Here is a 25,046-nt window from a genome sequence, read left to right as displayed (position 1 = left end):
GGCTTGACATATCTCGCTTTGCATGTCATGAGTCTATCTCATATATTAGTTTCACCTTTTAAGTTGAATTATTGAAATAAATGAACTTTTCCACGATATTCTAATTTTTCGAGTTTCACCTGTATCTTTCTGGACTTCAAGGGCCCAGTGTTTTATAAAACAGAAATGGGCAGTGGCAACACCTCCTTGCCCTAAGCAAACCAAGATCAAGAGTGCCTTTCCCTGGCTGGAGGAGGTGTGTTTCGTGGGCAATAAAGACACGTAAATGATTTGAAAGCAGCCACTTGAACCGCATTATAGAATTAGGATATAAAACGCAGGTGTGGTATCAAATTTCCACCCCTTTCCCCCAGTATTTCCATTATCCTTACCCACCCACCCCCAGCAAATATCTGGAGACAAGGTGGGGGAAAAAAACGAAGGCAGAGGCAGATAGAAGCAACAGCATTTTAATAAACATAATTGATTCAAAGCCACAATATGAATAACAGGACCTGGTCGCAGCATACATTGTAGAAAATAGATCAAGTCTGAATGCTTTTGTTTTTTAATTTATTTTAATTTACTTAATTCCTGGTTGACCCCCTCCCTCCCTTGCCCTAACCCCAAAAAGGTGATGCAGAAATTCTGAAAATGCATATTGTAACATCAGAGACAAAAAAAAGGTAACCAGTCACTTGGGTTCACATCAGGGGGGCTTATACAAAGGTGGCTTTCACACTGCGCAAGGGGTGTGTGTGGACAAGGGGGGTGGGGTGGATGGCTTGCGGTAGCTCTCGTTTTCTTTATTGGTCTCCAATATATATTTATATAGAAGTTCGAATATAATTTATTTACTTCATGGAACAACCAGGCGGGAGAAAATTGTCGGTGGCGGGTTTGACAAGTCTGCATTTCCTTCTAGGAACCGAACGTAGGTTTATCCTTTTTTTTTTTTTGACACACAGGCAAGTGCTTCATTTTGCCAAGAACCACCCCCCCTAACTGAGGAGTAACGGGGGGCGAGGGGAGGTAACGAAACCACTGAGAAAGGTAGAAAGGTGAGCAGCCAAACAGAAACGGCTGCAGCCTCTGGGCTATATATAAGGTGGGATGTAGAAAAAGATTCACACTTTGATTGCACATCGGAACACACGGGGGGACGGGACCCTCTGCTGCATGGAGGCTGGAACTGGCCACTGGTTTTTGTGTGTGTGTGGTATTTGCCTTGGAAGCTCCCACCCCAGAAGACACCTGCTGCGTGAGCGTTTTGTTTCGAGTTTATCTCTTTGTGCTTTAAACCAGTTTGAAGGAAGATCGTGTACCTGCAAGCAGGAAGGTAGGCCTGTGAGCTGATCTGAACGTGTCTTTTCTACCCCCCACCCCTTTTTTAGTCTCTTCTAAACATTGGTCCAAATTCTCCACTACTAACAAGACCACGGTGCAAAGTTAAGCCTCGCTGCCAACAACTGTGGATCAATAGGCCAATAGGTTGGGGGTGGTGGTGTTTGTTTCGGGGGGGTGTGTTTGGAGTGGGGGAGTGTTTTGTACGCAGCACTTCCATTTGCACTCCCCGCAGCCATTCTGCAAAAAGCAATGCTCCCCCGTCCACCCTTTCAAGCTTGCCTAAATATAAACAAAGGCATACCTTTTTATTTCTTTAAAAGAGTCCGCCTTAGCCAAATAACTCCCAATTAAGGCCCCTGCCTCAAAGGAGGTAAACATGGCTGCATGCTGGTTTTGATCAGCAGGGTTGTAGGTTTAGTGCTCTGAAGGAGAAATCACAAGTACTCTTCTTCCCCACCCGACCCCAAACTTATTGAACAGGAAACATAGGAGATCTTTTAAGTGTGAGATGTTGATTTGTGACCTAGCTTCTTCTATCCCCCACCCAAATTTACGCTTGCTGAAGTTATCACAGAGGAGGAAACAGACCAAATACAGAGCAAGGAATGTATTTTCCAGTGCAACTCTCTTGCCCTATATAGCTTTCTTTGTCTGCCCTTAGTGTTTTAAGATGAAGAGCAAGGAAGGCTTTTACAGTGCCCAAGCCTGCTCCTTTTTTTGTTATTATTCTTATTATTATTGCAAGAGGTAGGTAAGACCACCTGCTCTCCCCCTCGTCCCCTCTAAATTAATGTCTGAAAAGGTGACAGAATCTCACATCAAGACATGCCCCTTCCTAAGCAAGGCATTCTAAAGATGCTAGTTATTGCAGAGCTCCTCTGCGCTTGGTGGGGCACCCTAAATATAAATACACGTTTGGCCACTGGCCCGGCAAAATAAAATCAAAGAACTAAAGGCGAGTCTGGGCAGGTATTTGAGGTGGTAGAGTCACAGCAAGGTCAGCTGGCCAGCACGGCTCTAACACGAGAGAGAGGGAGGGAGAGTACAGCGTTCTACTTCCTGGGATTCTTTCGAGAGGCAGTGCAGACATTGTACTTGCCACAGGGATTGCTCCCTTCTAAGCGACATATCTCAGGGGTGGTGGCAAACTGACCACTGGGCTTGTGTGTGAGAGAGGGGGGCAGAATTGAAAAAAATGGGTAACTGCAATCTGCCTCTGGTCCTAGAACACCTGCAACTCATTTTACTGAACACACACGCACACAGAGTAAAGTGCTCACACCTAGGGCAGACAATGTAAGGAGGAGAACCGGCGAGTTCCATGCCTCTTCCCCAAGTCCACTCTTTCACACAGGTTCTAAATTGCTGGTCCCCTTGTATCTCAAAATCCCTATGCCTGTGGCCCAGAATGGGGAGCACTTTAACGGGGAAGCGGGGCACGGAAAGGAAGCAAGAGGGGAAATGTGGAATATCACAGCTCAGTATCAGTTTTACTGTAGTGCTCAGCCAAGTGGCCTTTGCAAGCTTGGGACGCCAGGGTGTGTTCAGATGTCAGCTGAATACGATAAAGGAAATTGAGGCAAGCTCCCTGAAGAACAGGCACAGCAGCAAAAGCAACGCTCAAGTCTTTTAAATAAAGGGAAAAGTAACTGGCCCTGAATGTGGTTAAAGAAAAGGCTGTGGAGGGTCTGGTAGAGAATTAAAACCTCACCCCAAATACATAGATTAACCTAACAGAATGCTGAACTGAAATATATATTTTTCTCTGAACATCTTTAGGATTTGACAGGAACGACAAGCATTAGAAAATTCATCCCACGCCACAAAAGGCTTCCTCTGACAAGCAGCAGTTACAGGTCAAGCAAAAAGAATACTGTACTGCCTTCCCTCCACTGTAGGTGAAAATTATACAGAATTTCCCTTTGGGACGTTATGGGCCCTTGGATGCTGCAGCCAAAGGGTAACAGTGTTCTATACCCCTAACCCTCTCCCCCGCTCAGATGCACACCTTGCCACTGGGGAGAAAAGGTGGAGTAAGGACCAGAAGCACAATTAAGAGGCTCATGCAAACATACTCCATTTAAGTCACCCATTACTACGAAGACCACCACAACGTACTGGCTGTACCTACCTCACACAAATACAAACACACAATTAGAGTGCCCCTTGAGTGACACACACCATCTGTGTGTCCAAGTGCAAAGTAATCTTTTTGGAGGGGGATGGATGCAACTGTTAAGAGGGGGAACGCAACTGGAAGAATGAACAGGGTCAAAGATGCAAAGAATAAGTGAATAACCAGGGCTTCCAAGAACGAAACCCTGACTGGGAGTGAAATTAGTGCTCATGTTGGTCTGACCACCATCCTTCAAAATCCTTCCGTTTACAGCTAAGCCCCCCCCCCCACTAAACACATTCAAGAGTGCAAGCTATACAACAGGCTACAAACCCTCAACACAGTAACTGATTTCCCTCACCCAACCCTATCCCACCCCTTTATTGCTGCTCCCAAGGAAGAAATTTGTTTTGAAGCACAGGTAGTTTTTGAAGTGCCCGCAGGATCAGAGCCAACGAGTATTGCTATAAGACAAGCACACACCCAGCAAAACAACAGCATGGACACTCTCCGAGCAATGAACAGAACGTAACGAAAGCAGCTCCTGCTGGTCTTCAAAAGAATCGCCGCCACACACTCCAGCTCAACAATTTGTGGCTTCAGTTGCAGACGCAGCATGGCCAAGCAATTCAAAACACAACATGCAACAAGAACGCTAACGATAACACACACACGCACCCCCCCCCCCAAATTAAAAGACCACAGCTCCACCTCAAGAAACCTAAGCAACAAATGCAGTTCATCAGAGGTGTTTATGCAACCAAGGCAAATAGATATTGTTTACCTGCTAAGCTCTGTGTCAAGATTGTCAAAATGGAGCCCCAATCCCAGTTGCAAAGCAAGACTATCAAAGACAGAAATATGAAGGGCATTGGATCACATGTCCAAAGACAATTAAACTACAGCAGCGTCTCGTTGGTGCAACATATTATTTCCATGCAACATATAGTGCAGAAACTCATTCATCCTGTTTTCCGGATCACCCTGATTTTGACAGTCCCCCCCCCCCCCCCGCAAAAAAAAGAGGTTTGGAAATGCTCTACTTCACATTTTGCAGATTTTAAAACCTGGGACAGTCTTTCCCCAGTCTGGAAGACAAGTGACTGTGTGAGCCAAGGCAACCCGGTTCTCTCCCAATAACTTGAGCTCCAAATGGTATCTTTTGCTGGGCTCTACTAACTTAAGGAACAGTGAAAAGTCGTATAAGCTGCTCCCCGATGACGGCTTTATCCCTGCATCAACCAACTCCCACCAGATCATCACAGCATATATTCCTTTCTTATGTGCATCAACGTTGCACCCGAGGCCTCAAAGGATTTAATGAATTCTTGCGGATGGTACCGGTGAGAAGGAATGTGTGTGCAGAGATGGCAAGAAGGCAACTTCACTGCAAGTTAGCCAGCTGGGCTCTGACCCGGAGTTACTGCCAGGTTCTTATGCTAGCGACCCTGTTGTGGAAAAACTTCTGTTTGTGCTTAATTACCATGGCCAGGGGAATTGTGCCAAAGATACGCAGGAAGGAGGACCATGTGCACTCTGAAAACGGAAATCTCTCCCTCACAACCAGCCTTGAGCAAGTAACCAAATACAGTGGGCAACAGCAGAACAGAAAGAGTCCACTGGGCCTCCTATGGCATCAAGAAAATACGTCAGAATGGAACATCATGGCCCAGAAGCAACCATTACAATCTCAAATACCTTCCAGTCCTTCACAACAAGGCTGAACCAGTTAAGCTGGGAATTGTTGATGAAAGAAGCTGGCCTTTGCTTCTCTTGTTACTCCCAATTAAAGAGCTCAGGAAACAGTGATCATTTCCTGTTCCCATTTGAAAGGCCACCATTTGAATAGAAGGACCACAACATGCATACCCTATCCATTATTTCCCCAGTGTTAGCTCCTACCCTCCAAGTGGAAACAATGAGAGTTTGTCCAATTACACTGTTGCTCTCAAGTTTTACACATATATTTTAAGTCGCCTGCAAATATTGGAATTGCAAATGGATGCCACTAAGACTGAGATGCTAGTTTAGCAAAGTATTAATTAATTGCAAACAGATCTTTTTGTAATGGAGAAAGTTATGAAAGGAATTAGATGTTTTGCAACCATACAAAATCAAGCATGGTACCCCTTAGCTGAGTGAGAAGAGAGGAGGCTATTAAACTAAGGACAAAGAAAGAACAGATCCACTAGTATCATCCTCCAGGAACAGAAGAGTTTTTGGTTTGAAAAAAGGAGGATAAAGACTATACAAAGGAAAGGTCAGAAACTGGCACAAAGCTATATTTAGTGCAATTTTTAAAATTCTCAATCTGTACAACACACACTCATGACATCAAGTCACTGAGGGGAACAGGTGGATGGGGAGGGATTAAACAATTAATGCACAACACATTAAACAGATGCACAGAACCTTAGCAAATGCAGAAGCAAGAACACTTTTCTGTGTAAAGTTCCTTTTTTATTTCCGAAATGTGGGAAATGGGGGTCTGCATGCAAAGAGGTTTCCCAGGTACTAAAGAAAGGAAGTGGGCTGCCTTGGGATAAGAGCTCCGAGACACAAATAAACCAGCACGAGGACACGAATGGGCAAGTACAAAGCACACAGCATACCCTTTCTGCTGGCTGCGCAAAGACTGACTGGACCTTTGGTTTCCATCAAAACTGCAGAAAGGAAAATCTGCAGGCACTCTAGATTGCAATGTTATTTAAATCCACATGCAAAAACCGCTGCATCTATTAGCCGTAGTCCCCTAAGCATGACAAGGAACTAAACATTTCTGTCGTGATGAAGGCAAGTCAAGCACTAGGACAGGGTCCAGAAATGGTGGAATCAAGCCTTACTATTCAACATCATTGAGATGGAAGAGGAAGGTGCTTCAAACTAAATGCATTAAGAGGAAGGAACAGTTATACAAGTTGTGGGAACAGAGGAGATGGCTAGACTAGGACAGAAGAGGCCAGATAATAATTTGTATTTCTTCACTACACCCGAGATGCAATATACTCAGATTGTTACGTTGACTTAAATCATATGCACTTCATAAGGCTTTACATCTAAGGGGAGCTCAGTTTAGGAAGCGAGCTTGCATACAAGATGCAGAACTCTGTGTGTGTTTGTGTCTTCGAGATAAACCCTAATCCCCCACCCTGTTAAATATTCCTTTATGAGAGGGAAGAAGAAAATAAAAAAAGCAAGAGATCATCGATCAAGGGGAAGGAGAAAGGCCAAACTTCTTTAGGCCCAGTGCTAGAGAAAGAGATGCACCTGGTTTCAGGTGTGAGGCAGGATGGGTGAGGGAATGCTGGGTAATACGTGCCCAATTTCTGAGCATAAGGCCTTCCGATAAGAACGCACCTGCCCATTGATCCTTAGAAAAGGGCCCTAGTGGATTGTGAGCTTTTCCACCGCAGGAAGATGGAAGAGCAATTGGTCTAATTTGTTTTATCATCTTGCAACGTGCTTCTTGAATGTAAACACAAGTTACATGCTAGAGGTCTAAAGCTTCTGGAATGATTTATTTATTTAAAGTTATTAACATTTCGACACAATGTCCGTTTCTTATTTAAAACAACCTTCCCGGCAACATCCCCAAACAGCTAAAGGATCAGAAGCCGGCGGGGGTGTCAAAAGGGGAACACCCAGAAGAAGGGGAACGGGGAAAGAGAGAGAGAAAGCAATCAGGGGACATGCCAGGAGAACACATTTGGCTGTGTTTCCCTCAGTCATCTGCACAAGGGTCAACAAGCAGTAGGTATGTACAGCGCCTGGACCAACTGAAGCTCATCCAGTCCGTAACAGGAACCTTTTGGCAGTTAACCATGTTCAAGACACAAATGCAAACATGAGCAGCCATTTTGGGTACGTACCTTCAAGCGGACCAATGAAAAATGCCTTTCAAAAATACTACACAGTAGACCGTTAGCACTCTGGTTGCAATAATGCCCTATTTGCTTTTCGGTCTGCAAAGGTTTCCTCTCCTTTCCAGTTAATGAGGGGTGGCGTTTTCTGGTTTCCTCCTTTTGGAAAGCTAGTTCTTTGATCATCTGTATGTCAGTGCAAAAAGGCCTTCCATTTCATACCCCCTAGCCTATCCGCAGCAGCCTTCTCAAAGGTGTGCCGTGACTGCAAGCAGTGTGTCTTCAGTACACAAGAACAGACAGGGACCTCCTCGCCACCTGCCACCTGAATTTGGGCACCAGGCTCCCTGGGCTCTGCTGCATGCAAACAACGGAAAAGGCTGGCTTTCTCTCTCCTTTTGGTCACTTGGCAACGCTTCGCCTCTCCCCCTCCCACCCAGAGTGCGCACTGTTCATTCTTTTGTATTCTCCCCCCTCCCCTCCGCTTTTGCCTAAGACATCCACCAACTGGCCAGACAACACATTAGTGCAAAATACAGGAATTAAGGCAATGCCCAGAAAGTGAGAGCCTAGACTTCCTTCCCAATGCAAGTATCACAGGCTTGTTCTCTAGGCTGCAACATGGACTTTGGGGAGTGCTGCCTCCCTGCCCTGGTTGAAATATGACTATATCTACATCAAAGGAAGGACTATTGGAGGGGTTTCATTCATTTAACAGGAGCCAGGTGTGTTTTGAAGGATGTCGTAGCTACACGGGCTCTGGCAGAATCCTAATATACCAAGTAGCCAGACTTGTGTTTCATTGCCCGCATGATCACGCTGACTGATCCAATGTTGGTTTTACCACACTGCAGCCAGGACGGATCTGGGCAAAAAAAGTATTATTCCCCACAGAGTGGATGAACAAACACACTCAACACACATACAGATCTACAACCCCAAGCCAAGAGACGATGCAGGAGTCGCTTCCAGAGGTCAAGTCAATTCGTGCTTTCTCCTGAGGTAGTCTCTAACTCTGCTGATGGAAAATCTCCAATTGGAGGTATGATCTGTAGCTCTGCTCTATACAAAATGCAGCAATCACCTATGCAAGTCAGACAACTTAAAAAAAAAAAACCACACACAACTGAGGCAGTACATCAAAATGCAACAGAAGCAGTAACCTGAATTAAAAGGCTATCTCCTGATGCTTTGCAAAATGTTTGGTCTTGGGGGCTTAATCTGCCCTTTGGGCAAAAGTCATCCTCTTTTTTCCAGTTTATTGCCATCACAAGCAGTGATGTTTGCTGGTCCTCCTAATTAAACACTAACTTATGAGCACAGATGTCAATGGCTTGTCTTTGCTACTTCCAGTGTAATTAGCATGAAAGGAAAGCCTTTAACTTTCACCCTCAAGCCCTTACAGAGCCCTAAAAAGGAGTGGTGAAGCGACAAGCAAGAGCACAGAGAGACAGTCCGTGTCTATACACTGCCTGTCTGGTTGATGTCTGAAGAGGATTTCAAAGTCTCACCACCTTCTGGAAATGCTGGTCTCATGAAAAAAGGAAAATACAATTCGAGGTTATTCATGCAGTGCTAAAAAGGTCTTACTTCCAATCAATTCAGGGGAGAAACCCCCAACTCCCAAAGGTTTTGAGAAGGCAAAGCAGGCACAAGTTGGCATTATCAACCCCCCCGTGCCATCCTTTACAGAAAACAAGAAAGCTGGACTTTTAGAAAGAGCCACAAGTGGCTGAAATTGCATACTAATTTTTTTTGTTTGTTTAGAAAAAAGTTTACTGCCACCCACCGTACACACAAGGCTCGGCTAGTTTCAAAGGCTTTCATGCAATTTTGCTTTATTATATTCAAGTTGTCAAACTAATAGGATTGGAGTTAAAAGTAAGGCTATTTCTCTCTCTCTCTCTTTTTAAAATCCTTCTGTCTTTGCACCAAAAGTGAATTTGAAAAGATGCTTGTCACACACAGATGCACACACGCAGACACACAAACACACGAACTGGAACTCTGACACACAGAAGAGGAAGAGTAGTTTATACCTGACTGGTGATGAGGTCTGTCCTATCTTATTCAAAAGAAATGTTTATGTGCATAATATACATAGGTGCAGCATTTACACATAGGATACTGAAAAAAGACACCAAGAACTTGCTACAGATGCCTTGAAGAGTCCTTAAAAATTCATTTCCTGCCCTCCCCCGGATTACTGTCTTCCTCTTGTAACACCAAGGAACTCATTTTTGACCCAATATTCATGATTCAAATGTAATCATCACTCCAAGGTTCACAGGAATCCCTAATACCCATTAATGTCCTTCTGGCTTAAGCTGGGAAACATTTTTTTGTTTAAAGCGCATCCCCACTGTCACTTTTTCTTCTTCCAGCTAACATGGACAGTTTCCAAGAAATTAAATTGAGCAGAAGCTACGTTTGATTTTTAAAACGCTGCATGCTCAATATTGAGCATCCTGAAAAATTCAAGTCAAGGGAAGATGCTTTAAATAACTGAAGAATCCAATGTTTTCACAACTGTGTTCCCAGCACAGATTCTCACCCACCTGCCCACCCCCTTTTCTTTTCCTGGACTTGGAAGGGGGGGGGACCTCAAGGCAAAGGCAAGTTGGGCTTATAGTCTGAACGGATTGTACAAGATGGTACATTTAAGTTGCAGTTTAAAATGCCAACCCATTCACATCAATGCGTCTGGCCAAGGAGGACCCCTGCCAATCCACTGCACATTGCAAGGGATTCTGGGGTTTGGGTCTACTCTCAGTTCACACTCTGCATCAGCTGACCCTGCTGGGCCAATCTGATGTCCTGCACAAATGGAGTTAGCCCTAAAAGTTTCTCAAGTCTTCGCTGTAGCCGAGTAATGTGGGAGAAGCTCGGTCGTGGGGAGTAAGCTGCCTCTCAGGCACTTTGCTGTTACAGACCTTCTCATAAGGTTCCCCCAGGCTCTGTGGAACACAGTTTGAAAACCACAAAGACTAAAACTGACTGCATGCAGGGATTTTGGATGCGAACTGAGATATGATGTTCCGGGACGTATGTAACCAGTCCACTCAGAATTCATGTCTTACCTTAGAGCTGAATGTGCACTCTTGGGGTGGGGTGCCTATACTCCATGATTTCACTCACCTTTTCGGGGGCAAAGGAAGCTTACAAACGATTCAGAATTAAACTAAGGAAAGGTCTCCTAATCTCCAGCAATTTGGGGAACAAACAACCAAAAAGAAGCAAAAGAGAACAGCATCATTTCATCAGGATTAGTTATTTCAAATTCAACCAAGTGCCCGTTTAGGAATAGAAGATCAATTTATCGTTTCCCAGTACTTGCCCTCTACAAGGACATTTACATTCAGTGTTTGTCAATAGTTATATGGCTCAGCTGGGCTCCCTGCGGGTGGCCCTTTTATCTAACAATGGCAGTGCAAATACACTTGTCAAACTGAAATGTATTTGTGCTGTTTTTTTTTTAACACAACTTCCCTTTGTTCATTAATTTTCCAGAGACATGAAGTTAATTAAAACAAAAAACAAAAAAAATACTGCCCTCCCACCCCATGCAAAACAAAACAGAAACCAGGCTCCTCCTGGTCCCCCCCTTCCTTGTTTGCTGGCCTTTCTCCTATGGGTTGCTATAAAGAGGGGGAACGAGACCCTCGTGGTTGTTGTTTTTTTTTAAACAAAAGTGCTTATTTTACTTGTAAAGCAAGTGCTTTGGAGAAAGGTGGTTGGAGAGAAACTTCCTTGTTTGGCGGGGTTTAAGGAGGGAAGCCCAATGATTGCTTTCGAGACAAATGAAGGGAAATGGAAAGGTGGTGCCTTTTGAGGTTCAGAGAAAGATGCATGGTCAAGACCGAGGCCATTCCTAAGGAGGGAGGCAACCGGGATTCAACAGCCAGCAAGAACCTTCTGCACAGGAAAACAACATCCCGACTTCGCCTCTCCCCCAACCCCGTGTAAAATACTGCACATCTTTTAAGCCAAATGTGTTTGCAAAATACTGGGCAGGAGAGCAGGGGGAGAGAGACAGCAAGGGGGGGAAAGGAAGTTTGCCTCCAGCCCTCTTTTACAATGCACTAGGGAAACCGACTCTCATCTTAGCACAATAATGCAAGTTATTACCACCAGCCACTTCGATTATTACTTAAAATTGTCAAGCTGTGCTGTCAAAATGTACACGTTACAGTATTAAAGGAGAACAAGACTGGCAACTCTGCAACAGAACTGGCCACGTTTCGCTGACACCCACCCGATGCCTACCTTCCCTTTCTTACAAAAACAAAATTAAAACCCTGCAAAATTTATTCTTAATTCACGTATGCGCTGCTGGAATTTTTCCACTCCATTTTCTTCATCTTTTTTTTTTTTTAAAGGAAAAGGAAAAAAGAACAGGGGCAAAATTGAACGTAAAAAAAAAATATTAATGCATGATGCTACAGAACTAAGAACACTGAAGCCCTTAAAGAGATCACATTGATTGTCATATATTGAATTTTTATGTTGACATGTGAGGAAAAGAACACATTATCAGCATGTTAGGTACTATTATTATTATTAATTTTTTTTAATAAAAAAAAGATCAAGTGTCAGTTCATCATTTTTCCTCAGTTAATAAAAGAAAACGTGCCTAACAACCCTCTACAATCCTAATAAAATAAAATAAAATAAAATGCAAGCACAATCCATGTATTTTGAAAGGCTCCTTGAAAACCTATGCTCATTTCTGCTCCTCTGTCTCTCCACATCCCACATCGCCATTTCAAAACACAGTTAAAATTTGAGATGGGCACATCTGATATTCAAGCAACTATGCTACTGCCTAAGGAGCCCGATTTCCTGGGCCCTATACTTCTGTAACACCCCACAACCAATTCCACCAGAGTTTTCTGTGGAAACAGGCACAGCAACAACCCCAATTTAACAGGCTGTGCTTTCTCAATAGGAATACACATTCCCCTGGGTTAAGAGGAAAATGGCATCTGTTGCCTGGTACAAAGCTGTGAGCGTAGAGTCTGTCACATCCAAGGGATGAGGGAGAGGGTTTAGGTCTTTCCAAACTGCAGCACAACCATTAGGTTTCCTCCCTACTGCCCCAGTTTCTTGAAAATACCTCAAGGCCCTCCAGAAATGTTTCTGGTCCGTAAAGGAGGATTAAATTTAGCCCTTTTTTAAAAAAGAAAGAAAGAAAGTGTGGCTTCAGACTTAATTCCCTACAACTTCCCTCCCTCCCTTCCGCCCTCCCCTACCCCTGCCATGGCCTGGCAGTTCAAAATTAGGCCTTCAGAAAAAGTTACAAGTTGCTAGTACCTAAAAAAAAAAACAACGAACAATGTAAACAAGGTGTTTAAAGTTATTTTCAGCTCTCCCTCTCTACAAAAGTAGTGAAAAGGACCTTCCTGTATTGAAAAAGTAGGGGACGGGGAGGAAAGGGGGGAAACTTTCATTCAAGTTTTGTTCACTTCTATTCCAACGTGAGGTATTTTGGTGTAGAAAGGTTAACACTTTCTTTCAAGGTAGAGAACTTGGAGCAACTGAGGGCAAAGAAAACTAACCCGACCGTAGTGCAGCTAAAATAATAATAATAATAATAATTAATGGCCAATCTGCAACAGGCGGTTGCTGTGCTTTTTGGCAAGTGCATTAAAACCTTAATACGCTCATATCTAGCAGCTGCGGTGAAAAGATCTCTCACGATTCCTTGGGCATCAAAGAAAGAAAAAAGCTAAGCTAGTAGCGCCCTAGTCTTTGTGGAAGGCTTTGTTGAAGGAAATGGCTGGGTTCGTTAGAAGACTAGAACTCGCTACCTTAAGGCCCCCAATTTTTGCAACCTATCCGTATGCAGCAAACCAACGAGACATGCAGCTAGCTGGTGCTTGAAGAGCTGACTCAAGATGATATGCAGTGGTCTGTGGGGAAAACAAAAGTCCATTTGGTGGGGATTAAACAAAAAAAGAAAATGGAGAACCTCTCTTTTAAAAATGCACTGTTCACCAAAGGACAACGTTGCAGCTTCAGTATTTGGCTCTAGGAGTTTGGCTTTGGTATATTAAAAACAGTGCCAAAAGGGAAAGGGGGGGTGGGGGGGTTTTCTCACTTTAGATTTCAGTTTTTGCCTTTCTTGCATCAGGATTAAACATTTTTTAAAAAAATAAAAGTAATTAAGTGAGGCCATGGAAATGGCACTGGTCTAACATCAGCGTCAAATGAAAAAGAAGAAGAAAGAAAGAAACGAAGAGACTGCTTTCAGTTTTAAGTTTTTGGTTAAAGAAACAGTAATTCGTTTTAAACCATGAAGCAGGATGGTTCAAGCACATACCTGGCTCATATTTTCTCCTTAACAGTCTAGCTGATTCCCTAAGGAGAAGCTGGTTGGGGAATTAATAGCCCTAACAAGCTCACTGGTCCAAACATGCAATGTTTTGGGAGTAATTCTATAGGCACCAGCACAGCACTGCAGGACTGGGAAGGAGGTGGAAAGAAGATTGTTGGTTTAAAAAATAAAAGTGTGCCCTGGCAGCCCTCAGCCGATTGCTACATCCCAATCTTTGGCTTTGAACGTACTTGTGATATGGTATATATATTTTTTGTTGTTAGTTTCTACACATGATACAATTTACAGTACAAAAAAAAAAAAAAACGGAAAAAAACCAAACAGTGCATACACTCAAAATGCGTAAAACCTGCATTTTTATAAATATATTTTTTAAAATAAAAAACACACACGCTTACGCACACATACACCAACCCCACAGGCATCCCTACAAACACCCATGTGCACATTGTCCTAATGAAGCCTTCTGGATGGCATTCAGGGGTATAAATACAACTGCAGGATTGTACGGTTCTGAAGTGCATTGTTTTCCTTAAAAAAAGGTGAAACTTGCAGAAAGCTCTCTTTTTTTTTGCTATTTTTTAAGAAGATAAATGCTTGTTTCTTTATAAATAATCTCTTTTCTTTAAAGCAACACTGACTTGTCTAAACGGGGAAAACACTGCGCAACACACCGAGGGTGGGGTTTGCGGGGAAGAGAACCGCAAAGGAAATTCTCTTTGGGGATCCAACGTTTTGTAACCCTTCCCACCCCCTGCCTGCCTCAAACAGAAACCAGTCTCCAAAAAGAGAAAAATCCCTAAAGTGCCTGATATGGTAGGGATGAATTCTGGCAGCGCATACGCAAGTTTTGTCGGAGAGGACCGCGTCAGCTGGGCAACAGCACCCATTTTGCATACGAGGGGGTACGAGCTGCCTAAGGTATCATAGTGTCCCAGGTACAGTAGTTCTCAATTCAAGTGTTTTCACTGGAATAAAAAAAAAAATGGGGGGCAAGCACAACCAACAAACAAAAATAACCAAACGAACAAAAAGAGAAAGGAGCAGTTATAGTGGCACTTTGCCGGGAGCTGCTGCCCTTCTTGGCGGTCCCTCGTTCGTCAAACGCCTAATGCCAAATAAAACTAAGAGGTTCAGGGCTTCTGCTCCCTGCCTAGAACAGCACAGCCCACAAAATTTAACGTTATCAAGTCAGGCAGCACACAGAAAGTTACCACAAAGCGGGAGGGAGCCAGGCAGATGGGAAGGCTAGGACACCCTGTTTTAAGAGCCTGATTTTTTATTTTTACTTTTTTTCAAATTCAGGCCCCTCCAGTCGTGTGATGTGCTCATTAATCGGCAAGTGTCCCTGCAGGAAATTAATTTGGCTTGGCCCTTCCTTCAGTTCCCAGAAGCATCAAGCCAGAGGAACTGGAATTTAAACAGCTGGCCGTTCCCTAAATCTTACCAAGGCCGTGGCCTCGGAAACAAAGGGCGACAGCCTTTGGGCAGGTTTCTGTGCTAATTTAGACTCAAACAGAACTGTTTAAGGTATTGCAAATGGACCGCTGTGGATTTGTTTTGAGAGCCACATTGCTTGAGATGCCAGTGGTGAAAGCAAAGGTCTAAATAGGAAGCAGAAGCCAAGACGCCCCCCCTCTTTCTTTTTTGGTACCTAGGCCATTTTGGAAGGCCCATTCCAGTCTTGTTCTCCTTTAAAGTGTCCTATATTTATAGAATTCCTAAATAAATAGAAGATATTAGATCACCCATCGTGGTTTGTTTGTTTTTAAGCTACTCCGAGTAACAGCCATCTAAGCCGATGGCATTGTGCCTATCCTTGGTGTAGGGGCAGCTGTTGCCGTTGGGCAGGGCACTACAGACTGCTGTCTTGGCAGCAATACTGCAGTTCTTGAGGAGGTTGAAGCTGAAAGGGCTGATGGCGTCTTTTGGTGGAAAAGGCTTCATGGTGGAAAGGATAAGTGCCAGGCAGTCGGCCACGTCCTTGTTGGGGGCGCAAGCCAAGGCTGGGGTATGGCCTGAAAAACAGAAACACAAACTCAGTCCCCTAAAAAATAATAATCCCCCATTCTTGGGCAACCCGCCCCCCAAAGCATCTTTTCCAAGAAGGGTTGGACAACCTGTTCAGCACATAACATCAGTTGTTTTATCATGAACTGGCTGCTGTTTCCTTTTATAAAAACTGGCTCTTCCCCTCCCCGACCCTCAGCATAAAATACCGTATTTTTCGCTCTATAAGACGCACCAGACCACAAGACGCACCTAGCTTTTGGAGGAGGAAAACAAGAAAAAAAATATTCTGAATCTCAGAAGCTAGAACAGCAAGAGGGATCGCTGCGCAGTGAAAGCAGCAATCCCTCTTGCTGTTCTGGCTTCTGGGATAGCTGTGCAGCCTGCGTTCGCTCCATAAGACGCACACACATTTTCCCTTACTTTTTAGGAGGGAAAAAGTGAGTCTTATAAAGCAAAAGATACGGTAAGTGGCATAATTGCACTAGTGCTACAGGTAAGCCGTGTTATCGCTGCTCTGGTATCTGCTGGACACAGACTATGTGAAAGCTCCTTGCAAACTACTCTTTGTGCTATCCAAACACCACCTGCACAGCAACTCTCTGTACTCCTCTCTCTCTCTCGGCGTGTATGTATGTAAAAAGGAGTGGTAAAACACAGCCCGTGACCTGACCCACTCAAGAGATCATACTCTGTGGATACATTTCCATGCCCCCTTTGTATACACAACTCCTGCTTAAGAGATACATTCAGACAGAGCACAGGAACTCCCTACAGATGGGCACCATTTCTCTAAGATCCTGAGAGAAAATGTTACGTTCTGGTTGTTGCGCATCCTCAGTAGTTGAAGCTTTTCCTACCCCACCAACCACCTGCAACAGAGCACAAGTGTCAAGGGATTCTTTGGACCAATGGAATACAGTGGTACCTTGGTTCTCAAACGCCTTGGTTCCCAAACGCCGAAAACCTAGAAGTAAGTGTTCCGGCTTTCGAACGTTTTTCAGAAGCCAAACGTCTGATACGGTTGTCGGCTATTTTTTCTTGGGTGCCTGCACCAATAAGAAGCTGCGCCTTGGTTTTCAAACATTTCAGAAGTCAAACAGACTTCCGGAATGGATTAAGTTTGGCGCTTTTGTTTTTGCTATTTGTTTTGCGTTTTTGAGGTTTTTTCGGTTAATTTGTTTTTGTGACTGTGTGGAACCCAGTTAAGCTACTGATTGATTGATTGATTGATCCAAACATTGACTATCATCAGTGCAGGTAAAATAAAAAAATAATTTAATTTTTTAATCATCTACAATACTGTCTTATTTATTTTGTAGTACAGTACACTGATTATTGCTTTAATTTTATGGTTCAATGGTCTCCTTAGATAGCAAAATTCATGTTAAAGGGGTTGTGTTTAAAAGTCTGGAACGGATTAATCCGTTTTGCATTACTTTCTAAGGGAAAACGTACCTTGGTTTTGGAATGCTTTGGTTTTGGAATGGACTTCCGGAACGGATTAAGTTTGAGAACCAAGGTACCACTGTACATCAAACTTCTGAAATTTCATCATCCTGCTTTGATAACCATTTTTAGAGCGCCTTCAGCGTAATCCTATGGAACTTGATGGTTGCTCAAATTCTAAAGGGCTACCTTCCTCCAGCAATGAAAGTGTTAAAAAAATAATTGAAAAGCCATACATTCCTGGTTCAGCTGCACTGTGTTGTGTCACACAAACACCACCAACCCACCAGCCAACAGATTAAGAGCATGACATCTGGAGTGAATGGAAAGGGAACAGGAAGGAGATGGTCTCACACCATTTCAAATAAAAATACAGAACGTGTGTAAACATGAACATCCCCCCAACCAGCCTGCCCATGTAGACTCAACAGATTTTGCCAACATATATACATGAGCCTCTGACCCCGCTCATCCGGAAGGGCTTCCAGGTGTGAAAATACGCACCTTCTTCATCCACAGCAAGCACAGTGGCACCTCTGCTTAGCAGAGCCTGAACAACAGAGGCCAGTCCATTCCGGGCTGCAATGTGGAGCGGCCTGGGAATGGCAGGAAGAGAAAAGGAAAGGCATTACTGGATGAACCTTGGGAGAGGAAGTGAGAAATGCGTCTCTTGGAAATGAAGGCATACACAAAGTTTATCTGACTCGTGTTCCAAGAGAGGAATGTATCAGAGGATTTTCACGTAAAACTCTTGTTAGGAAACTGTGTACGTGCAGCTACTCACACAGTCAATTAAGGTTTGGCAGACAGCCAGAAGGCAGTCTGAAGGAGTAAGTCTGCCTGGTGATAACAGACATGGAGGCCGCTCCTTGATTGGTCAAGCTCTCTAAAGGGAGTGATAATTAATGGCCTACTAACTGGAATGTGTTAGTTCAGTGTTCAGAGGTTCAGAGTTCTGTATCAGTGTAGGAGTTGTGAGTCGTGTCAGAGAGAGCTAGCAAAACATCCGTGTTCTGTTCCTGTAAATAGTCCACTGTATATAATAAACACCTAACTACAAGTTCCTGGTTCCTGCTTCGTCTATCCTGTCTGCAGCCAAGTTGCCAATTGCTTCCGTGGATTCTGCGTGTACTCTACTAGGTCTGGCTAAGCTCCTGCAACTGGTCAGAAAGTTGTGAAACACCAAATAGGTTTTACCAATAACTCCGGCCCTCCAGATGTTTAGGACTACAATTCCCATCATCCCTAGCTAACAGGACCAGTGGTCAGGGATGATGGGAATTGTAGTCCCAAACATCTGGAGGGCTGGAGTTTGCCTATGCCTGATGTAAACATTTAATTCTGTGGGTCAAACAGATCTGTAGTTCATCCTGCAGTATGTTCTGTGAAAGTTGGAAAGGCTTTTCAAATTGCTTTTTGCAATGTGTTCATTCCAATAGTTTTCAAAAGCATATGGCATTAAGAGCCCCCTACCCACCTTTCAGTTCTTTAGGGAAAATACGATTCTGGATTACACTTCTGTGGGAAATTTTGCTCTGGGAATTTGTAAACAGAATCTTTTTCACAGAATTGGTGGTGATGCAGCAGAGGGACCTTCTCTCCAATGGAGGTCCACCAGACTGCAATCCATCACTGTTTTAGACTCAAAGTTTAAAAATTTCTCATCAAGCCTTTCCGATTTTGGATACTAGACACCATGACGCAGTATATTAGTATTACTTTTGTATATGTAACTTTCTATCTGTATAGTTATCTTTGTTATCTTAAGCAACAAGCACACCCACCTGATTTTTATATTACTATTAATTGGCTTGAGCTCCTAATGATTGCAAAGGTAGTAAATAATTTTTTAAAGAAATAAATACAACCAAGCACAAGACTTCTCAGGTTTAGTGTGCTGAGGTTATTCAGACCCTGGGAATATGGCTCCGTGACAAACTTCCATCAGAAGATCTCTTAGTTCCCCAACACTGAGGAGTTACGTAACAAGAGTTCTGATTTGTCAGCTAGCCTCGCCTCCCCTTTTCATACAACAAAGCTCATACACTGAGTATCTCCAAATAAGATGGGTGAGGCATGAGATCACACCACCCACATCCCTGGCTGTGAAAATCTTTAAGACCAGGAGCATCAAAATAAATGCTTTCCTTTTTCCAGGTCTACTCACAGATGTAGAGTGCCTGTCCAAATGCAGAAGACTTTTTTTTTTTAGGGCCGACTAACAAGATGCCTGTTGGGACGCAGGTGGCGCTGTGGGTAAAACCTCAGTGCCTAGGACTTGCCGATCGTATGGTCGGCGGTTCGAATCCCCGCAGCGGGGTGAGCTCCCGTCGTTCGGTCCCAGCTCCTGCCCACCTAGCAGTTCGAAAGTACTCCTAAGTGCAAGTAGATAAATAGGTACCGCTTTATAGCGGGAGGGTAAACGGCGTTTCCGTGTGCTGCGCTGGTGCTGGCTCGCCAGAGCAGCTTCGTCACGCTGGCCACGTGACCCGGAAGTGTCTGCGGACAGCGCTGGCCCCCGGCCTCTTAAGTGAGATGGGCGCACAACCCTAGAGTCGGACACGACTGGCCCGTACGGGCAGGGGTACCTTTACCTTTACCAAGATGCCTACCCTTGTCTCATTGCTAGGAATGTACTTGGCAAGAAGGAAAACAAGGAAAGGCAGGGGGAACCAAACAGTCTCTCATTTCCACCAGCTGAACAAATACTCACATCTGCAGAGCACTGTTAGTTGCATTGATAAGGCCAAGGTCTTGGGTTTCCCCCAGAATCAACAAGGCACACTTTTCATGACCCTGGAAAGAAAAGATAATTTATTTAAAAGAATGATTCGTTTGGAAGGCAGGTGCTTTTCTTAAGCTACACCCCCTTCCCCAATCTCCACGCACAAATTCCATCTAAGTATGGCTTGCTATGTTGTGCAAATTGACGAAATTATGGTCGTTATAATTAGAGCAAGCTTGTAAACGGGAAGGAGTAACTTTTGTTGTAGCTGTGCTGTTCAGCTTTTTATTTTAGATGCTTTTTAAAATAGTGGTTTAGAGATTGCAATTGTTTTACTGATGGTTTGTTAATTATTCTATATGATTTATGCTGCATTTGCGAGGTTCTGTTATGCTCCGTTATGTCATTTGAATGAAAAGCAACATAGAAATATAATAAAAAAGTGCAGGACACATAAACCCATGAGGAAAGGAAGAATTCTGAGCACGCAGCAAGTGCTTCTGGCTCTTCCTTTCCAGCCACCGGTACAGTTAAATGTCTTTCTTTTTTTTTTTAATTGCCCTGTAGCAACAGAGAAAGGCAATAAATTCCAAAATTGCTTAATTAAGGAAGAATCTGGAATGCCCTCAGGACATGCTCCTGGTTTTCCTTTCAAGTATGAATGCACTCATTATTCCATTGAAGTTGAATCACCTGAAATCAGGTGATTGACAGGTGGGTGGTGCAAGGAGTGGGGGAATACTGCTTGCAGGTCCTCCCTGGATATTTACCTTACTGCAGGCCAGGTGAAGAGCTGTGTTCTTGTTGACATCCAGCACAGTTAGATCCGCTTTTGCTCTGTACAGCAGAAACTCTGAAAATAGGTGAAGATGCCAAGTGAGAGTTGGTGCAAACCGTGACATACTTCAGTAAAAAGAAAAAAGGGGGAGGGAGGCATAAATGTAATGGATTCTCTACTCACCAACTGCTGCGGTCTGGCCATTCTCAGCAGCCATCATAAGAGCGGTCCTTCCCAGTTGGTCAGTCACGTCTACCTCAGCCTGGTGGCGCAAAAGCAGTTGTAAACCATGGATGTTGTCTGCAAAGGCAGCAGCGTGAAGGGGGGTCCTGGAATGGGGAACAAACCAAATGCCTTTAACAAGCATAGACCCTGGCATTCTTCCAAATTCCACCTTTATTCCTGCTGAATTAACACCTCTTCAGAATATTGTTTCTTCACTCAATCAAGAGCGCAGCTAATACTCCTTTTAAAGACCCTGATATCATCGTTATTGATTTACCATAATTTTCGCTCTATAAGACGCACCAGACCATAAGACGCACCTAGTTTTTGGAGGAGGAAAACAAGAAAAAAAATATTCTGAATCTCAGAAGCCAGATCAGCAAGAGGGATCGCTGCGCAGTGAAAGCAGCAATCCCTCTTGCTGTTCTGGCTCCTGGGATAGCTGCGCAGCCTGCATTCGCTCCATAAGACGCACACACATTTTCCCTTACTTTTTAGGAGGGAAAAAGTGAGTCTTATAGAGCAAAAAATACGGTAACTTATTAAATTAATATTTCCCCAGGGTAGCTTTTCTACCACAGGGATGTCCCATTTCCCCAGCACTAACACAGCAGCATTTTGCCACTAGGAAAGTAAACCCCCACCCCAACTAACATATGCATTGCAATTTTTAGTGCTGCGTGAAATGTAGCTACCCAAATCCACAGAGATAGCTTGAGCAGTGCCTGTCACATCGTCAAGTGAGCAACAACGCAACTTTTTCCAGCATGTGCCGTTTTGTGAACATTGCTAAGTAAGCATCACCTTTCACCCTTTAGAAGCTGTGCACTTCCTCTCTGCTCAAAAACATGCTGCAGGTGTTATTATGTGAAACCATCACACTCAGGTTTTCCCACCCTCATTCCGCTTAACTGGCTGTTGGTTAAATAACACCAATTTTCTGGTGAAACAGCAGAGGAGGAAATGCAAGGCCAGAGTTTTTTTATGACCACCATAATGTCTGTTTCCACCCTAAGAAACTGGCAGCAATGGAGGGAACTGAACCAAATTAGTAGTAACTAGGTGGCGCTGTGGGTTAAACTACAGAGCCTAGGACTTGCCGATCAGAAGGTCGGTGGTTCAAATTCCCGTGAAGGGGTGAGCTCCCGTTGCTCAGTCCCTGCTCCTGCCAACCTAGCAGTTCGAAAGCACACCAGTGCAAGTAGATAAATAGGTACCACTCTGGCGGGAAGGTAAACAGCGTTTCCGTGCGCTGCTCTGGTTCGCCAGAAGTGGCTTAGTCATGCTGGCCACATGACCCGGAAGCTGTACGCCAGCTCCCTCGGCCAGTTAAGCGAGATGAGCGCTGCAACCCCAGAGTTGGCCACAACTGGACCTAATTGTCAGGGGTCTCTTTACCTTTACCTTAGGCTTCAGTTTAGCATCACCTGACATTGCTAATGTGAGGGACTCCTCGTCTGCACCCTGTTAACAACTCCTCCAGTATCTTTGTCAATTCTTGAAGCAAAGTTTCCTATCCTAACAATGGCCTAGGCACTGATGACTGATGAGTTTCGGAGGGGACGGTATACCTAGAATGCCCACCAACGACAATCAACAAGGCTGTACACTCACTCACCTTCCTTTGGCATCTCTGCTATTAACAATCTTGGCACCCAATGCTTCCACAAGCATCTCAGAAGTGCCATCCTGGTTGTTAATTCTGCAGAAGGAAGAAAATGGGAGAAGCAAGTGAGCTAACGTGGCTTGGATTTATCTTCTTCTGCAGTTCGTTGAAAGGGAAGAGAGCTCAGAATGCGGCATGTAACATACATGCATGTGTGGGGACATCTATTGCTCAGCAGCAAATTACATGCTTCGCATGCAGGAGATCCTAGCTTCAATCTGTGGCATCTCTGCTTAAAAAGAACTTCAGGCAGGAAAAGGCCTCTCCTTCAGACACTAGGGCAGGGATGGGGAATCTACGGCCCTCCAGCTCCCAGCAACCCCAGGTAGCATGGTAGTAGGACTCCAGCTCCCAGCAACCCCAGGTAGCATGGTCAATGGGCAGGGATGATGGGACTTGCAGTCCAGCAATATCCAGAGAGCCCACATGTTCCCCAGCCCTAGAGAGCCAGTGGCAGTCAGAACTGACTATGACAGATAAACCATCGGAATTGGTATAAGGCAGTTTTATAAAGGTAGCCTTGGAGACAGCCACTGAAAAACAAAGGAAGAAACTGCTCTGGAATTGTAATCTTTGCTGATCTTTTATTTTCCAGAGCTGTTTATAACTTGAAATGTACAAGGAAAAAAATGTTTTTGCCGATCTTCCTTCCGTAAAAACACACAAAAACATTAAAACACAAATAAAGCATTCTCAGTGATTTCTGTCAGCTATGGAATTACCTGTCCCTGGAAACTCTTCCAATGCAAACCTGGACATTGTTCAAGACCTGGTTTGGGTTGGCTTTCAGAGGTCAAGGCTAAGCTAGATGTAATGGAGACTTGATAGTATTTTAATGTGGTTGCATCACATTTCTGAGCTGTTAGGTTAGGGTGGACTAGAACAGTAAATCAATCAATCAATCAATCAATCAATCAATCAATCAATCCAGAGAGACCACAGTACTTGGTACAACTTTGGTATCCTGACCTCAACTCTCTTCTCTGGTAGAACAAACGAAGTAAGAGCTAAGAACTAGGTCAGCAGAGCAGTCTGCTATTCGGTCCTGCTACCCACTCCTTGTAAAGCTTGCACATTCTGGGAGAAAGCCTAAGATTGCTGAAACTGACTCATCATTTTGCTTGTGGTGAGGGAAGACCTCTGCAGGTTAGACATGCCCTCTAGTGGTTCCCCTGAAGATTGCATCCACAGAAAAACATCCAGAGTCAAGATTGCTCTAATTAGAATATACTGTAACATTTAGGGTGTGAATATGCTCCAAATTTAAACAGGTTTGAAACTGGCTTGCCTGTGATGGCACCCAGGCAGGGAAAGTATAGTTATAAGAGGGGGCTAAGGATCTCTAGCAAAAAACAACCAGCACTTCATGAGACTAGATGCTCCGCCGTCTGGGAGAAGCCACGGCAAACTGCAGGGCTAGTTGTTTATCTGTGATGGAGGCTCATTAAGAATGCACTATATGGTAACAACAGGGTCTCTTGCACTAATCGCTTATTATTTAAAATGCTCCAGGCCTAAGGTACATCTTTTGAGATACAGTTTCTTTAGAAACACAGAAGTCCAGCCACTCATCACGGAAACCAAACATCCACTTTGGTCTTTGCTTCCACACCCCGTCCCACCCTCCAAAGGACCAATTGAGACTTACACCGCACAGTGCAATGGAGTAAAGGGGTTTCCTTCTAGGTATGCAAATGGATTGTGTTCAAGTAACAATTCAAGACAATCTTCATGCCCTGGCAAAGGGAGAAAAGAGGCAGAAGGCATTATCAAATGACCTTCAACATCCAAGAAATTATTATGAGCAGAATCAAAAGGCGCCTTTGCCCAAGGACTTGAAAAGACCCTTTGGGTGGTCTCCCAGATCAACAAAACAGCCATAAACTGGGAAGGTGGTGACTATGAGTTTCTGCAGCTTGCTTTAATAAGCCAGGCTGCAACAGACTGACATACACTTCCAGCAGGGGAATGCGTCTCTCAGAGTGGTGTTCTCTGCAGAACCAAGTTCTGCACTCTACTACATAGAGAGCTGTGTACTCGCTACATGCTGAGTATCCTACTAGTGGCCCTACTGAACAGAACCCCGGTTGGACTGGTTCTCTGCCATGGCACAGGAAAAGAACAATCAGAATCAGGCATAACTCATACCGCTGTAAGAAGCCCAGTGCATTGGTGAGTAGCCACTATAGTCCACCACAGAGTCCAGAGGGTCAGTAGAGAGCGCTGCCTGCAGCAAGGTCCTCAGGATTTCGGAATGCCCACACACCGAGGCAAAATGGATCGGGGTCCGGCCCTTGAAATCCCGACACAATACAAAGGCATCATGGTCCAGCAGTGCTGCAAGGCAGTCTTCACAGCCAGTCACAGCCTGGGAGTGAGCAAAGAACAGTGAATGATGAAAGAATGTGCCCAAGCCAAATACTGATAACACTGGGTTACTATAATCTTGGCAGTGCCGGGATAGCAATGGGGCGCTTCTCTTTGGTGCCACGTTGAAACCAGCAGGACATCTGCTTCCGACACGGCAAAGACAGACACAGCAGTCAATTGTTAC

General features: G+C 44.3%; 1 protein-coding gene across 2 annotated transcripts in view; it reads right to left on the bottom strand.

Annotated features, from left to right (window-relative positions):
- Positions 1–1,497: 1,497 nt before the first annotated feature.
- The window catches only part of ANKRD52 (ankyrin repeat domain 52), a 65,462-nt gene continuing 41,913 nt past the window's right edge, over positions 1,498–25,046 (bottom strand). Inside the window, exons 21-29 of one of the 2 annotated variants that reach the window (XM_083599191.1) lie at positions 24,641–24,860; positions 24,141–24,228; positions 22,445–22,528; positions 20,785–20,930; positions 20,594–20,676; positions 19,812–19,894; positions 17,603–17,694; positions 17,335–17,411; positions 1,498–15,657 (exon numbers count right to left, since the gene is read on the bottom strand). In XM_083599191.1, coding sequence (XP_083455317.1) covers positions 17,344–17,411; positions 17,603–17,694; positions 19,812–19,894; positions 20,594–20,676; positions 20,785–20,930; positions 22,445–22,528; positions 24,141–24,228; positions 24,641–24,860 — 864 coding nt within the window. In that variant the 3' untranslated portion in view covers positions 1,498–15,657; positions 17,335–17,343. The remainder of the gene's footprint in view (positions 15,658–17,334; positions 17,412–17,602; positions 17,695–19,811; positions 19,895–20,593; positions 20,677–20,784; positions 20,931–22,444; positions 22,529–24,140; positions 24,229–24,640; positions 24,861–25,046) is intronic. The other variant, XM_083599190.1, reaches the window with a different exon arrangement.

This window comes from Podarcis filfolensis (genome assembly GCF_964270895.1).
Source record: "Podarcis filfolensis genome assembly, chromosome: 2".
Lineage (NCBI taxonomy): Eukaryota > Metazoa > Chordata > Lepidosauria > Squamata > Lacertidae > Podarcis > Podarcis filfolensis.
Note: the sequence above shows the minus strand (reverse complement) of the source record. Positions and strands in the feature narration are given on the sequence as shown.